This window comes from Nannospalax galili, unplaced genomic scaffold, assembly GCF_000622305.1.
Source record: "Nannospalax galili isolate Female #2095 unplaced genomic scaffold, S.galili_v1.0 scaffold875, whole genome shotgun sequence".
In the NCBI taxonomy this organism is placed as follows: Eukaryota; Metazoa; Chordata; class Mammalia; order Rodentia; family Spalacidae; genus Nannospalax; species Nannospalax galili.
In genome coordinates this window covers 2,052,044-2,067,687 of record NW_008337059.1, presented here as the reverse complement: position 1 = coordinate 2,067,687, position 15,644 = coordinate 2,052,044, and the positions used below count along the sequence as shown (strand labels likewise).

The 15,644-nt window shown below is 49.9% G+C and overlaps 1 protein-coding gene across 1 annotated transcript in view; it reads right to left on the bottom strand.

Annotated features, from left to right (window-relative positions):
* Positions 1-15,644, bottom strand: part of Crtac1 (cartilage acidic protein 1) — a 150,933-nt gene that overhangs the window by 19,356 nt on the left and 115,933 nt on the right. Inside the window, exons 5-7 of the mRNA XM_008831961.1 lie at positions 15,114-15,270; positions 5,500-5,634; positions 1,993-2,138 (exon numbers count right to left, since the gene is read on the bottom strand). Coding sequence (XP_008830183.1) covers positions 1,993-2,138; positions 5,500-5,634; positions 15,114-15,270 — 438 coding nt within the window. The remainder of the gene's footprint in view (positions 1-1,992; positions 2,139-5,499; positions 5,635-15,113; positions 15,271-15,644) is intronic.

The following is a 15,644-nucleotide window of genomic DNA, read 5'->3' as shown; positions in this document are numbered from 1 at the left end:
TTCAGACCACACTCAACCCTCCTGCCAGTCCCCTGAGCAGCTTGTGATCGGCATTCCCACTTCACAGTGGAGTAACCGAGTCCTGGAGAAGGAGGGGCATCACCTGCAGTTATAGCTGGGGCTACTGATTACAGGGGTAATGCCCTGACCAGGCATCCTGCCTCCTCTGTGCCAAGTTAGAAGCTAGGAAGTTACCAGAAACCGCCTGCTTTTGAATCCAGGCTCCAGCATTGGCTAGCTGCCGGATTTAGGGAAGTCACTCAACCCCTTGGATGGATCACAGTTTTTTCATCATCGGTATGAAGGCAGCTACAGCTGCCTAGGCTTTGAGGACTGCATGTCAGGTGTGAAGGAGGCGACTTGTGTTGCCTCACTCCTGCCAGTAGCCCCATGAAAGGCCAAGGAGCTATCCTTTAAAAGCTGTTTTTCACTGCCTTGACTTCCTTACACTGTTTCTTGGGAGCCAAGAACTTGAGACATCTGCTTCAAGGGAGCTACAATATGACCTATACCCAACCAGGACTCATGGGGAGACTCCAGACCCAAGAAAACCAAGCTGGGACCCTCCAAGTGCTGGCAGTCTCCAGAGGGTCTGGCATGGGGTCCTAGTTCTGGGATTTGCCTCTGAACTAGGAAGAAGAGCTGTGCTTTGTGTTTTTGAGAATACCCCCACTGTGTGTGGGGTTGTCCCTTGAAGAAGCTGTTCAAATCCCAGGGCCCAGGTGGAGAGAGCTGGGAAGAGCAAAGCCAGTTCTCTGGGAGCACCTGCCTATGGGCCAAGTCCTGCTCTTGTCTCCTCTTACAGCCTGCTTTGGAGACAAGGAAGGAGCCTTTCTGGCTGAGCTGCAGAGATGTTCCTGGAGGCAAGGGAGGGAAGTTGTCCTCATCAGCACTGTAATGAGGTTGATTAAGAGCCTGGCCAGCTGGTCAGGGTGAGCTGAGCAGGGTCTTCAGACCTGGGAAACAAGGAGACGTGAGGATCTCTAACTCATTATTGCTCCATCGATCCTGTAAAAATGGAAACTTACATAGGCCCCTTGGGGTTGCCCCTCTGCATGCCTGGGCTTCTGAGATAATCTATGTAAAGCTCTTATCAAGGATCCTGGCACATGGATGCCACGTGATAAATGGGACTTTTGTTATTGTTATTGTGCTGTGAGCTCTGTGCTGGGGTCTCAGAAGGCTAACATGTTCTCTAACCTCAGCCCGCTGACATTTGGAGCCAGGTGATTCTTTATGTAGTCCTGTGCAGTGTGGGATTATGCAGCAGTCTCTTTGACCTTCTTGAGTCCTGACAACCCCAAATGTCCCCAGACATTGTCAAATGTCCAGGGTAAGGGAGAGCAGAATGTCTTGCTGTGTATCTCAGTTAGAATAGATGTAAGATGGATAAAGATGGAACTCACCCAGAATACCAGGACTAATACCCTGAGTTCAAGACAGGCCTCCTCCACTCCCAAATAGCCTGGGACTCAAGCCTCAGCAAGAAGGGGAGGCCCCCGTGGATCAGCAGGTGGAGCCTATTCACAGTTACAGAGACTTTGGAGAGCCTGGTTGGTTCCCTGCCCCCACAAAGTTAATGACTCCTCATTTCTTGGGGTTTCTTTTTGGCAAGCCCTAGTACCTCTAGAGCAATTCTGGATCCCTGAGATCAAGACTCCATTACCCTTTGCCACCTGCTGAGAAAGACTCAAGTCCATCGCGCTGGTGGCATTTCCATCACTGCCATCCTTGGAAGAGTGTCATTCACCTAGCAGGGGTTCCTCTGGCTGCCCTAGAGGCTACTCTTTCTTCCTCTGTGGTCATGTTTTCTGCTCTGGGCTTGAGAGTGTGCACAGAGCCTGGGCTGGAGCCCTTGCTCCCTGCATGTTGCATTCCTTGGGACCTAGTTCTGGAGAGCCCCAAGACACTCTGGGTCTGGCAGGAAGCACAGAGCAAGGCTGCATCTCCTATGATTGGCCCTGATACTCTGCAGTGTCCCACTGCTCTTACCCTAAAGTGGACCTTCCCGTGAGCACTCATCTGCAGATAGAGACGATGTGGCCCATTCCAGTTGCCATAGACAATGTCCACTTTGCCGTCACGGTTGAAGTCTGCCAGGGCCACACCTCTCCCGTGCTGGTGAGGGTCGTCTACACCTGGGAAGGAGAGGCAAGGAAGCATCTCTCGTATTCCATAAACACCTCGAGCAATAAGAGAGGATGACTCTCATACTGTTCCTGACCTCCTGGGAAGCGGGTAGGAGGTGGCACAGCCATCTGCTCACATGCTACCTGAACCCAGCTCAGGGCAGCATGGGACGGGGAGAAGGAGTGTGGTGGAAATTCTGGGGGACAAAAGCCTTTCCCGTTACTACTGCATGGCCACAGGAAGACATTAAGTTGATTATATCACTAGTCTGCTTAACTCTCTCAAGGGCTCCACCAGTACTTTGGAGTCGATTTCAAATTTCTGCCTAGGGATCGTAGGCCCTGGCTTCCTGTGCCCCTGCCCACTTCTTGTACTGGTTGTGTTTTACTGTCTCCTTGTCTAATGGGCTCTTGTCCTTCCATCTCTTAACTAAACTAAGTCTATCCTGGTTCTGGATCTTTGTTCTGGCTGGTTTCTCCTTCCCAGATGCCTCTCAATTCCCAGTAACCTAACTCGTCAAGGAAGCCTTTCTTGACCTGCACATCTAAAACAGACCTCAAAATAAGCCAGGCTCAAAACAAATACTGCATGATTTCTCTCATACATGGGATCCAGATTTCAACTTACACACACACTTGACATGAAAGATGAAAGGGGGCTATGAGAGGGGAGGAAGAGGCCTCAAGGGAGAGGGAAGAGGTAAACAAGGAGGTGCAATGGGATACATGTGACATGGAAGCAGAAAGTGGGGTGGGGAGGAAGAGCAAGAGGGGAGATGGGAGATGGGGAGTGCAGTGTGGGGTGAGCATACTGATAAACATATATATGCTAACTAAAAACCCCACAAACCCCTAAAATAGCCCCTCACACCTGCTCTCCTCCCAGTTTTTTTTTACTCTTTTCCTTCTTGGTGCTTGTCTCTGGGGTCTCTTTGCTCACAGTCTGGGTTCTCTACCTGCCCCACTCCCCCTGAGGTCAGCCACGTCCTCGTGGTTGCCCTGTGTGCCCAGCGGTTGCCTCCCTGCCTGCCGTTGCCTGGCAGTGTTCAGTAAGTACTTGCTGAATGAATGAAGAGACATAAATAATTTGACAGCAAGCAAACTGGGGATGCTGGTGACAGCAGAGGAAATACTGCAACTGTGACAGAGAAGCCACAGTGGGCCTGTGAGAACTGGGAGGGAAGTGTGTTGTTGCCTACTTTCTCCATCCAGGAGGAACAGACTCCTGGGGGAAGACGCAGGGGGCTCTGTCTGGAGACCCAACTTCCTGGCTATAAAGGCAGGCCCTGCCTGCTCACAGGGCCAGGTGTAGAGAGCTGGGTGAAGACGACATTTTCAAAGGGCAAACAACTGCAGGTCACCAGACTCTTGGGACTGGGGTAGTAGAATACAATGGAGGTGGTGGGCAGACTCCACAGCACAAGGGGGGTGACCCTGAGGGCAGAAGCCACAGGAGGGGGCTCTTAAAACCTTGTAGGCAAGGTGTCCTCCCTCATGGGGGAGGGAAGGCCCAGGACTGAGCAGTGGTGTGAAGAAACCCAGTTAGAGAAAGAGGGACTGCAGGGACTGGGGGTAGCCCCAATCCCCAGGGCTGAGATCCTATTAATTCCTTGCAAACTTCTTGGCTCAAATGTCAGGTCAGTGGCCTTCTGAGCTGATCCATTTCTCTCCTATCTGTGAGGCACCTTGACAACGAGCTAGTTCCCTTTCATGGGACTAAGCGGTGCCAGGCTGCATTTCACAGCAGCATCTGTTTGGGTGATGAATGCCCCTTGACATGTCTTGTTAAACCCCTGCAATCATTCTGACTTTCAATTACAGGTCTCGCACCTTGCCTCTCCTCCTGCCTGATGCCTTCCCTTACCCTAGCTTGGTCCCTCACCTCTGCTTCCATCTCCTGAACATCTTATCAAATTCTCTCGGTTTTCTGTGTGATCCTCTTCTCTTCATTCTGTGATTCTTCAGCAGGGAGAACAAACCTCTGCTGCCAGAATACAGCCCAGGAAGGGGGAGGAGGGTCTGAGTGGAGGGCAGGTCAGGTAGCCCCCACCTTCACCAGGGAAGGAGAGGCAGGGTGACAGGTGACAAGCTGGGGTGGGTGGTGTTCTGGCTGGGAATTCCCTCACATGGAGCTGGAGGCTGGAGAAGATACTCTTGCATCAGAGAGAATGGATGGGTTCATACTCGGGGCTCAGATGCTGCTGTCGGTACTAGCTAGAGCTGGTAGGACCTTTGATCTATGGGTCCAGATCCTCAGTTACCTCTTGCCTGTGCCGCGAAGGAGAAGGTACATTGAAAGGCTCATTCATTCTCAGTGTGGAAAGAAATGAGGCTGAGGAAGGGGTTGAAGGAGCCATATCATATCCATACCTTTTGTTAAGTTACCTAGCAATTTATCACCTAGGAAAAATTAATGGTGTGGCCCTTGAGTGCTGAGCGCTGGGTCAAGAATAGAAGCACAGAATCCCAGTTATCATAGAATGTGTATACCAACTATGAAGGAAATGTAGGAGCCTGAGTGAGAGGTACATGCCAGGGATAGGGAAGACAATGGTGGAAGAGCCCATCTCTGTGAGGTGGCACAGAGGGGGTCAGAAAAGGCTTCAAAGAAGTGACACTGAGCTGAATGTTGAAGGACACATGGAAGTCCTACAGAGAGAGAAAAGGGAGGGCAGTCCTGCAGAGGGAATGGCATGTGCAAAGGCCCCGAGGTTGATGGGAGATGAGCACAAATGGAGGGAGAGCAGAGCTGGACGCCAACAGACAGTTTGGTGCATTTTATCTTGTGTTTTATTATAGCTATTTATGTAGATGTCTGTTCCTAGAGTGTTCGCACGTTTCATATGTGTGGGGTGGTCTCTTAGCCTTACTCAGCTGCTAGCACTAACCTGACACTTAGCAAAGTGTCTTTAAATGGTTGTTGGATTGAACTGAATGTTTAAGATAAACAGGGGCGGGCCGATGGGAGTCAATGTACTTGACTCCAAGCCAGTTTATTTGAGTTTGATCTCACATGGTAGGAGAGAATTGACTTTTACAAGTTGTCCTCAGACCTCCATATGTACGCCTCCACATGGCACAAGCATGCCTTCACACATACACACATGTGCACACAATAAATACAATGTTAAAAAAGAGAAACGTGGGAGGCGCCAAGCTAGGAAGGTTCAGCTTGAAGAACTGTACTGGGAGACAAAAGCAGTACTCAGAGGTTCATGGGCCGATGCCAGCTGCTGGCACAGGCATGCCAAGAGCTCCAGTCTCCCCTCCCCAGCAGCAAACACTCCTGTGGCTTGAGGGTGGCAGGGAAGCCTAGAGTCCCCTGGGTCTGGGGACATGAAGGGCACAGGGCAGGTTCACATCCACTCACCAGCACTGGCTGCAGCATCCACGAAGCTGCCGTTGCCTTGGTTGTGGAAGAGGAAGTTGGGCCCGTTCTCGTTGTCACAGAAGATATCTGAGGCACTGCTGCTGAGAATGGGGCCCACGCTGACACCCCGGCCCGCTAGGAAAAGAGGTGCACCCACAGTGAGTGGTTGGAGCCCAGTCCAGCCCCACCTGGAGGATCTGCTGTCAAGGCTCCAGAGAAAGGTAGCAGCTCAGAAAAGCCTTGGGGCAAGAGAGGAGGAGATCTGACCTTTGTTGGGATGCTTCCCTGAGCCAGACCTGGGTTCCCAGTCTCCATGAATCTGATGGTACTGAGGTTGAGGAGCTAGACTGAGTCATTTTGTGCCAAAGGTTTTGTTCCATGCCCAAGGAGTACAGGGTATGGTCTCCACACATGCAAGCTAAATTACCACATCCCTAAACCCAGCTCTACCCATGCAAGCATGGTCAAGTCACAGAACCCCCAACACCCCACCATGCCCACTCCAAGTCCCAAATACACCCGTCCATCTATGAGTGTGTTTCTGTTTAAGAAACTTCGGACTGTAGCTCTGGAAGGCCATAGGTATAGCTATAGGCCCAAGAATTCTGATTTGGCTTTTGTTGATGTAGAAAGCAGCTTTGTCCATTGATAACGAACTGGCTGAATGAATTATGGTGCATCCATATGGTGGATCATTTCACAGCTACTAAAAAGACCGTGTAGATCCATATGTATTGACTTGGAGGAGTGCCCATGATTTTTTTAAAAAGCAATTTGGTAAGTAATAGTACAGTATTATATTTATTTTTAAAAAGTTGGAAAATCCTTGGTATTGCTGAATATACAGGCTTGTACAAGCTAGTCTGAGTTTTGAAAAAAGTGGAGATCACATTAGCACCTGGATAAGGCAGGATTTGGGGAAGGGGGATGGTAGGTGGCCTCTTCTCTAAATGCTTTTGTGTTGTTTGGTTTGTAGCAACAAGAGTTGCTTAAAATATGTATGTTTTGTTTTTAAAAAGACAAAAATGAAGCCAGCGGTTCATTAGGCTTTGAGGACTCTTAATATCCAATTTGAGCTCCCACATGAAGAGGTCCAACCCTAATACATCCTGAACAAACCATCTCAAACCATCGAGTTTCAAACAAAGCCTTTGCATGCTGGGCTCTACCTGCTCCCAGGATAACCCACCTGCACCTGGAAAGCCTTCCTAGCCACGCCCCTGGATGCCAGCAAACTGCTGTAACACCCCACCAGGAGAGGATGTGGATTCTAGTCCCAGTTTGAGTTCTTAAAAGTTGTGTGACTGTAGACAATTTTTGTTTCCCCTTGAGTCTCTGTCTATAAAATGGGAATTGCCTGATCTGCCTTTTCTGTATCAGAGTTTTATAAGAATCAAATGAATGGAGCTATGATGACAGATTACAAGTGTCCAACAGGACGTGGAGGGGTACACTGTGGGAATGTAAATTAGTACAACCTCTATGCAAAATGGTACAGTGTTCTCGGAAAACAAAAACAGAACTATCATATGATCCTCCAATTCTGCTGCTTGGTATACGTCCTCCAAAGGAAATGTAGGTTGAAGAGATTTCTGCCCCCTGTGTCCACTGCAGCACTATTTGTGACAGCCAATATGAAACTACCCCATGTCCATCAGAAGACCGAATAAAGCAAATGTGCTGTATTTCCACAATGGAATATTTTTCACCCTTACCAAAGAAGAAAATTCTATCATTTGTGGTTATACAGGTGAACCTGGAGGAGAGACATGTATGCAAGATCTCTCTAAGATATAGAGTTTAAAGATTAAACCCCAGAAAGCAGGGAGTAGAATGGGGCTACTAGGGTCCGGGTAAAGTGAGGAGTTAGGGAAAGGGGTGATGTTAGTAAAAGAGAACAGTTAAACAGGGGGACTAAGTCCAAGAGACCTATTGTACAACATGGTGATTACAGTTAATAACATGCTGTGCATGAACTAGTAAGATGGTGTCTTTTTGTTGTTACTGTTTTTGTTTTGAGATGGGGTCTTCCTGTAGCCCCAGCTGGCCTGGAACTCACTTTGTAGACAAGGCTGGCCTCTATCTCACAGAGATCCATCTGCCCCTCCTTCCCGAGTGCTGGGATTAAAGGCATGTGCCAGTCCCAAGATTGCACGTTTTAAGTGACTTCACTACAAGTAAGTGGAAAGTAATAGTCCAAGCCAGCTATCCCATAGCCATATATTTTGAAACATCATGCTATGTATGATAAATATATAACATTTTTGAAGTCTATTAAAAAATAAGGTGAGAGACAGGGAGGCTCTATGAAGCCTGAAGCCTTGTGGTATAGCCAGGCTTGTGGACCAGCTGCAGCAGTTTGTCAGAAATGCAGAATCCCAGGCCCTGCCAAGTCAGATCCTGTATCCGGACAAGGTTGCTGTATAGGTTTGTAAGCCCATTAAAGCATGTGTTGTATTGCTCCAAGGAGATGGCTATTGTTGAAGAGTTACAAGAACAATCCTGATTCGAAGTTTTAAAGAAAACAACAGCTCAGGCAGAGCCGGGTGATGATGGCCAGGGCCCCTGGCTACTCACCTCTGGATGGGTCAGGGGGTTTCCTGAAGTGACTGGGCTAATCTGAGGAGAGGGTTTGCTGGGTCCTTAGGCTCCTCCACCCTAAGAAATACTCTCTAACAAAGCCTGGGGTTTTGTCCCCTGTGTGGATGAAGACCACGTAGCAGAGGTGTGCTGGAGCAGGGGAGGGGCAACATGGCACATCATCACTGCTCTCTTGGTGGGCTTCTTGCTAATGCCTTCTGGGCTTTTGCCTCCTGGACTCCTCTCATGTAATCTCATTAGGTCTCAAGGAGAGTCCAGTCTCAAGAAAATGAGTAACTAAATCCCCATTGCTCCTAGGGAGCATCCTCGAGAGGTATGAAAGCCATGGAGTGGGGTGGTGGCTTTCGGTCGCCTTTCCAGAGCCAATTGGAAGGGTCCTGAGACACGACCTGGACACTTCCTCTGCCCATTAAAAGAGGAGCTGCTAAGAGGCTCCTGGCAGCTGTCCCTGCCCTGATTGTTTCTAGACTCCAGCCCAGGGGAGAGTTACTCTGAGAAACCCTCTACCTAGTCCAGGCCCAAGAAATTCCAGGTGGGACTCAGGACTTGCTGCCATGTGACCCCGTCCTTCTTCCCATGCTGTGGCATCCTCCAATTTCCTCTCTGCCCCTGGCTCCCAAGCTGTGACACATTCCCTTCATTTTCTACAAAGCAGGTTATTTCCCTTTTGGACAAATTTCTAAATCTTTCTAATTAACTAATTGGGTTGGGTTGAAGCCTTGCACCATTTGTAACCTGTAATTACTAGAAAATTGCCATGGTAACCACACTACTAATTAGCAGCAATTTATTGCCATAGCAACCAGACCATAACAGAGATGTTACCCACAACTCCTTCTTGGCAAGTTGGCTATGCAGTTGGGGAGCAGGTGAGTTCATAGTTAGGGAGTCAGATTTTGGGGGCCTAGCCCCAAAAGGCTTAGAATGGGGTATAAACCAGGGTCTGAGGCAGGGGCAGCCCCGTGTCTGCACCCCTTGCTGATGCTACAAGGGAAACTCTTGAAACCAACCCCCTTCCATCTTAACTGTAGCCTGCCACTCTTCTTCCCTGCCAGTGACAAAATTATCAGCATATCTTCTGCCAGGACCTGCCCCCTCTCCTATTCTTCCTACTCTGTGACCCCACCCTCTCCTCTCCTGAGGCTTAGCCCACACCTCGGGACTACCCAGAGGGCTGTTAGGAACACCTTTATTTAGTTTTGGAGAATGATATCCTAATAGAGTTGACTCCACTCTTATCAATTAATTCTTCTCTACCTGAAGCCAGCACATTCTCTCACGGACACAGTTCCTCAGGTGAGGTTACAGAAGCTGTATTGGCGGAAGGCCAGACCTTAAACTGGTGGCAAGTTCAAGTTTTGAGCTGTGTGACCTTGAGCATATCGCTTAATGTTTCTAGGCTTCTGTTTTCTCATCTATGACATAAAACTGGTAATAATAATAGCTTCTTCTCAGGGGCATCATAAATATTAAGTGGGATGGTTTTTGGAGGGTACCTTAGAAAATGTCAGGTGCCACATAGTCATTAGCTGGGACTATTTACCACCTGCTGGGTGAATAATATCACTTTATTTTTGCCCAGCACTTCAAGCTTCAAAGGCCCTCTTGTTATGCTATTGGGCTTTGAATGCTTATCTCTCCCCATCCCTCCCAAGGACATAAGCTCACTTTGCCAGGCGGTATAAGGTGGTGGATTTTGGGGGGTGGGATAGCCCTTTGTAGTCCCCACTTCCTCCTTCCGCAGTGCAATCCTCCCTCTGCTCATTGAACCCAAGTCCCACAGGGCAGCCTTGGTTGATCTCAAGAGCTGCATCCCTCAACCTTGGGAGCCCTGGCACTTCAGCACTGCAGATTCAAATGCAACTCTGGTGCAGGCAGTCCACTTCCCGGATGGCTCCTGTTCAGCCCTCAGGAACTGGATGTGGGAAGAAGGGAGAGACTATGGGATGAATCCCAGGCTGCTGAAGTGGCTGACCTAGGGATGAAGCAGCAGAGAAAGGAATTCAGGATCTTGAGGCAGGGCCTCTGAGTTCTTTCCCAGGCCTCTGCTTCTCTCTGACTGTAGAAACTTGGGAAGGTGTCCTCCAGGCCTCAGTCCCCTGCCCTGTAAAATGCAGGGGAGGGGGTGAAGAGACCCTCAAAGCTTTATTTACAATGCATGCAACCTCCAGGGTGGACCATAGGATGGACGAGTTGGAAGTTGTTTCCTGCTCTACACCCTGTCCCTGTGGAGGCTTAGAGGCAGGCTTCTCAGTCAGTGTGGACTTATGGCAGTCATCTGCTGAAATTGTGATAGAATAAGGGTTCTGGTGGACACCACGGTCCATAGGCTGTCAAAAACATCCAAGATATTGTAAAAGAGTTGGGTTGAGATACTGGGAAATGTGAGGGAGAGGAGTAGGAGGTGTGTGTTGGAGAAGGGGGTTATAAGCAGGTTTGTAATGGGGTGGGGTGTCCCTTTCTAAATTTATTTCCTGTAGAATTCTAAATGGAGGTGCTGATGCTGTGTTGGTCCTGAGTGAGCCTGCTGATGCTGGACTGTGAGGCTGTGTGGGAGAAGAGGCTGTTGGACAAGGATGTTCCCACCCTGCTCAGCTCCTTTCTGCCTTGTTTCTGCAGGAAGCACAGGGACAGGTTCTAGAACTTGTTCCCTGAAGTTTTCCAAAAACTGGCTACCTGAGGCTGTAGGAGGAAAGGCCTTCCTCCTGTGCCCGCCTCCGGCATCAATGGGCAGAGCAGAAGCTGTGTAAGACCAGGGTGGGTAAAGGACTAAAAGGAAGAGTTGCTCTAGTTCCAAAGCTCTGTCCTGTGTGCTGGCCATTGGGTACATGTGTCTCACTATAAGTGTTACTACACCCCCAGATGTGCCACTTTCTTCACTGAGAAATAAAAGTTTGCATATACTTACCACATGTTTTGGAGAATGTATATATTATGAAATGGCTAAATTGAGTTAATTAGTATATGTATCATCACACATATTTATTATTTTTATGGTGAGGACACTTAAAGAAAAATCTATGTTCTTGGCAACTTACAAGAACCAGAACGATGCATTGCTATTAAGCCTGGTCACCATGGTGTGCAGTAGAGCTCTTGAACTGACTCCTTTTGTGTACCTGAAATTTTGTGTATTTTGACCAACATCTCCTCAATCTTCCTCCCATTCTCTCCATTTTCCAGGTGAGGAAACTGAGGTTCATGGAGGAGCAGTGCGGATCAGCAGGTGGTAGGGTCCCAACCCAAACCCACACAGCTGTCTTCCCAGCCTGCTTCTCAAACACTTCTGCTGGCATCCCTTCTCATCAGGGAGGGATTTGTACTGACACTTGAGGGTGTAACCCAGAGTGGTCAGTCACTGGTGTCATTTCTTTAAAAACAATCACTTGAGATAGCTGAGAAAAATAGATGCAAAAAGTACAGTGGTAGTCTACCACACATCTATTTGTTTCAAAACGATGACACTCCCTTCTGACAATCACCAGTGGTTTTTGTGTATCTTGGGCTTTGGGAACCCCCAGCAGTGCCTGAGTTACACCTCTGGGGGCTACTGACCCTGACTGAGGTGTCTGTCATTCTAGCCTTGCCTGGTCCTCGCTGCCAGACCTAGCTGAGCTCCACCTGGGGGGTGGGCCCTAGTTGTGCTGCTGATGGGAATCTGCCAGAAGGGCTCAGCTGGGCTTTGGGCTTCTCCGTCTCCTCCAATAATGACTTCCTATAAATCAGATCTGCTCTCTGCTTTGTTCTACACTGCTCCCAGCCAACAGCAAAACTCTCCACCCAACATCATAAATCCACCTTCATTTTCTCCCCAAATTTCCTTTAAGGCTTCTTTAATCACCACCTTGCAGCCTTGGCAGATGCTCCCTCAAAAGGTAAGGCCCAATGCAAAGTTCCCAGAGAAGGGGTAGAGCCTAGGGGAGCCTGGGTCCAGTGGGAAGGATAGAAGAAAGCTGGACTCTAGTTGGGGAGGAGATAAATGAAGATGCCCATGTAGTGTCCAGGCCTGGAGATACAGACTTTGTGTCTTCACAATAGGTGGTCTCCCTCTGTTCCATTTCTGAGTTTAGCACTAGGTTCCCGGGAGTTGCCCAGTAGAGAACCCTGGTGTCATTTTGTCAGGGCCCCACGGCAGGTGTCAGTTGTGCCAGGCCATGGACACGTCCTCCTTTTATTCTCCAAAACATTGTGCAAACAGAAACTGCCCTGGGAGAGCTGATTATCTGCTATGGCTATCCAGACAGGCAGGCATGGTGTGGTGCAGGCAGGATCTGCACATGGCAGCCGGCGCCCCTTAGTTGCACTGTTAGCTAGTTGGGTCAAGGTGCATGGAGAGGCACCACAGGACTTTCCTACATCTCCTTCCCTTCTGTGCCACATTGGGTGCTTCCTGGCTCCTAGAGGCCTCTGGTACTTGGAAAACTTGGGGCTTGGAATGTTCAGGGAGCTAGAGCAAGGGACAGCAGGCTTTCTGCTGCTCCCAGTGGGTACCTGCATCTGTGGCTTAGATGCCCTCCAGGGGCCCTCAGTCCCCTGAGAGCATGCATCAGCCACTAGATGGCACTGTGACCCAGCGGAGTGGCCATGGCTGCCAGAATCAATAGCATCTGGAGAGGCTTCCCCTCCCCCTCCCTCAGAGCAGAACAGCCTGTGCCTGGTCCACACCATTGCCCTGCCACCATGGCCAGCACCTCCTGCTGCCCCCGAACACCCCAGGCCAGACAGCTGCTTCAGCCTGACAACCTGGGTCCACACAGTTCAGGGCTTGACTGCCAATGCATTTTCAATGGGTTGAGGGGCCAGGAGCAGGAGTCTCAGGTTGGAGGTCACCTGAAAGGTCAGCTGGTTGTGGCAGGTTAAGGGACAGGAGATGGGGCCCCTAAGTGCTGGTTTTCTACAACTCTCCTAAGTGACCTTGGATGAGTTCTTTCTCCTCTTTGGACTTTGTTCACTTGATAAATGGGGTTCTCCGTCCCCTCGACCCCCCACTACATGGCTGCCAAGAAAATGGAGGCTGTGTGGTTTGGCTCTGGAGGCCTCAGCTCCCTGAAGTACATCTGGTCACTGCTTGCTTCTCTCCAGCCTGCTCAGGCCCTGCTCATCCCCCCCGGCTTCCCAGGCCCCTGCACTGTTTCGGCGATGAGCACTGGCCACCCGCCCAGTTTCAGCCATCGGGCTGGGCTCAGCATGGTGCCTCTTACATTTGGGGTTCATTCCTATGGCTCAAGGGAGCACTCAGGGTTCATTTTCCAGCCAGATGTCCATGTGTCATTAACTGAGTGACAAGCGGGGGTTGCAGGATAGTGTTGAGGGGCTGGGGAAGGCAGGCAGATAGAACACTAACTTGGTGGGCCAAATTGGTTCTTGTCAGCCAAATGGCTTCTGGAAGTCTGCAGAGCTGCTCTGATGTGTCCTCTGGGCATGCCAGCTGCCCCAGCCTCCTCCATGCCTCCACAGAAGCTGCTGCCCCCTCCTTGAGCTGCCCTATTCTTCCAGCACGGCCAGCACAGTTGGCTGGGACTCCCTTTGCGTCTCTGCTCCTCAGCTGTCTTCGCCGCCCCTTCTTCCTCCTGGGTTCTGTGCCAGCCCAGCCAGCATGAACAATGCCCCCTTCATGCTCCAACCTCCCGAATTCTCCCATTCTGTGTGTAATGTGCTCTCCCAGTCCTTGCTCCCTTCTATCTCATCATTTTCAAGTGCTTCATCCCCCAGCCCACACCCCTCCCTCTCCTGAAAGATCAAGGCACTTAATTGCAAGCCAGCCCAGTGCACAGAACTGGGAGCTACTCAGAAAAATTGACTGTACCAATCTAGGCTGAAGCGCCTCATGTTTATTCCTCTTCCCAGGGAAACATGGTTTATTACTGACACTCAGCCTTTCCATGGCACATTCATGCCCAGGGCTCTCAGGTACTTTGATAGGGCTTATGCTCTGCAAATTATTTTATTGTCTAGTCATTTTTCCCCACAAACTTTGTCAGACAGGTCAACATTAATATCTGTCTTTCATGGAGGTGGTAGGTTAGCTGTGGAAGGACATTGTCAACTCTGAGCAGGTTGGGACAACCTTTCTTGCATGGGACTTTACTATCAGCTAAGTGTCTGGAGGCAAGGGGATGGGGGATGGCCCATATGATCCCTCATGCCACTTGTCAGCTCTAGGACTTGGGTTCAGACTGGCTGCTACTTTGGTAGTGTCTGTAGTACAAGTTGGAGCAGGTGTGTGGGGAAGGCCAGCTAGTGGGAGAATTTCTACGTCCAAGTGCAGGGTGGGTGTGAGTGGGGCTGAGTTGTTATGCACAGCCCTGGCTTCCTGATTTTTGGCACTCAAAAGAGGAACTGGATGACTCTGCCATCAACAGCCTATTGGCAGATTATCAGAGTTTAGTCAGCAGCCGTGCTGGAATTAGAAAAACAGCCTTCCCTAGAAAGAGCTCCCTGTCAGAGGCTCTGACAATAGGTCCCCCATCCAGAAAGTTGAGGGGGGAGTGTGCCTTCCGCAAAAAGTGCTAGAGAGGGTTTGGAACAAGAACACAATTCTTTGAGCTCAGTTATCCAAGATGGGACCCAGCTGAAGCTTAGGGACTTAGCACTCAATTCCTGGCCTCTTATGTGTAAGTAAATAATTTCATCTGCTGTTGGGCAATAAAGAAAGCTTTAAATCTCAGCTCTTGTGATCTATCAGTTTTCTCCTCCACAACCTGCTCACTCATCACTGGGGTTACAGCAGGGGAGGGGGTAAGAGGTTCTTGGGACAGGATGAAATGGTGCTTTTTTTCTCCCTTTTTGGCAAGCTCCTATGCCCCCGCACCCCGCAAACACCTGCCAGATCTCTCATCTGCCCTTGAAAGGGCAGCATACATGGTAGGAGGGAATGATGCCTTCATCTTCCTCTGATCAGGGACAGAAACCTTCCCTGTCCTTGCAGTCTCTGATGAATTAGATGAAGCTCTGCAGAGCCTTGGACCCCAGCTCCAGCCCCTCCACTCACAGCCTCCATGCCCTCTGCATACCTGTGTACTTGCTGACCCCAGCCTCAGCAGCCACATCTCTGAGTGCCAGGATGCCCCTGGAGAGGTCACTGGCCTCGGGGTCCATTTCAATGAGGGCATCAGGCCCCACATTACCATAGGCATAGTTGGCAATGTAGATGGAGTATCGTCCAGAGCCCTGAAAAGGGAAGGAAGCAGGTGAAAAGTCCCATCTTAGCTCATTCTGGCTCCCCCAGAAGTCACCCCCCCACCTCAGGATCATAGCTTTGTCAGTAGGTTCAGGGTGGAGAGAAGCTCACCACAAAGGCTTCAATGTGAATGACGCCCCCCAGAGTCAGACAACAAAGCAGGCTTGCTTCTCCTTCCAGAAGAACACATCTCTCCCTCTCCCCCACAACAACCTTTTTATAGACAATTTTCTAATGTGCCTCCCTCCAGCTGAGCTCGCTCCAGCTGCCAGCCAGGGTAGCTGCTCAATAAATATTTGCTGATTGATTGATCTACCAGTTCCCATTATTCTCTCTCTCTCTCTCTCTCTCTCTCTCTCTCTCT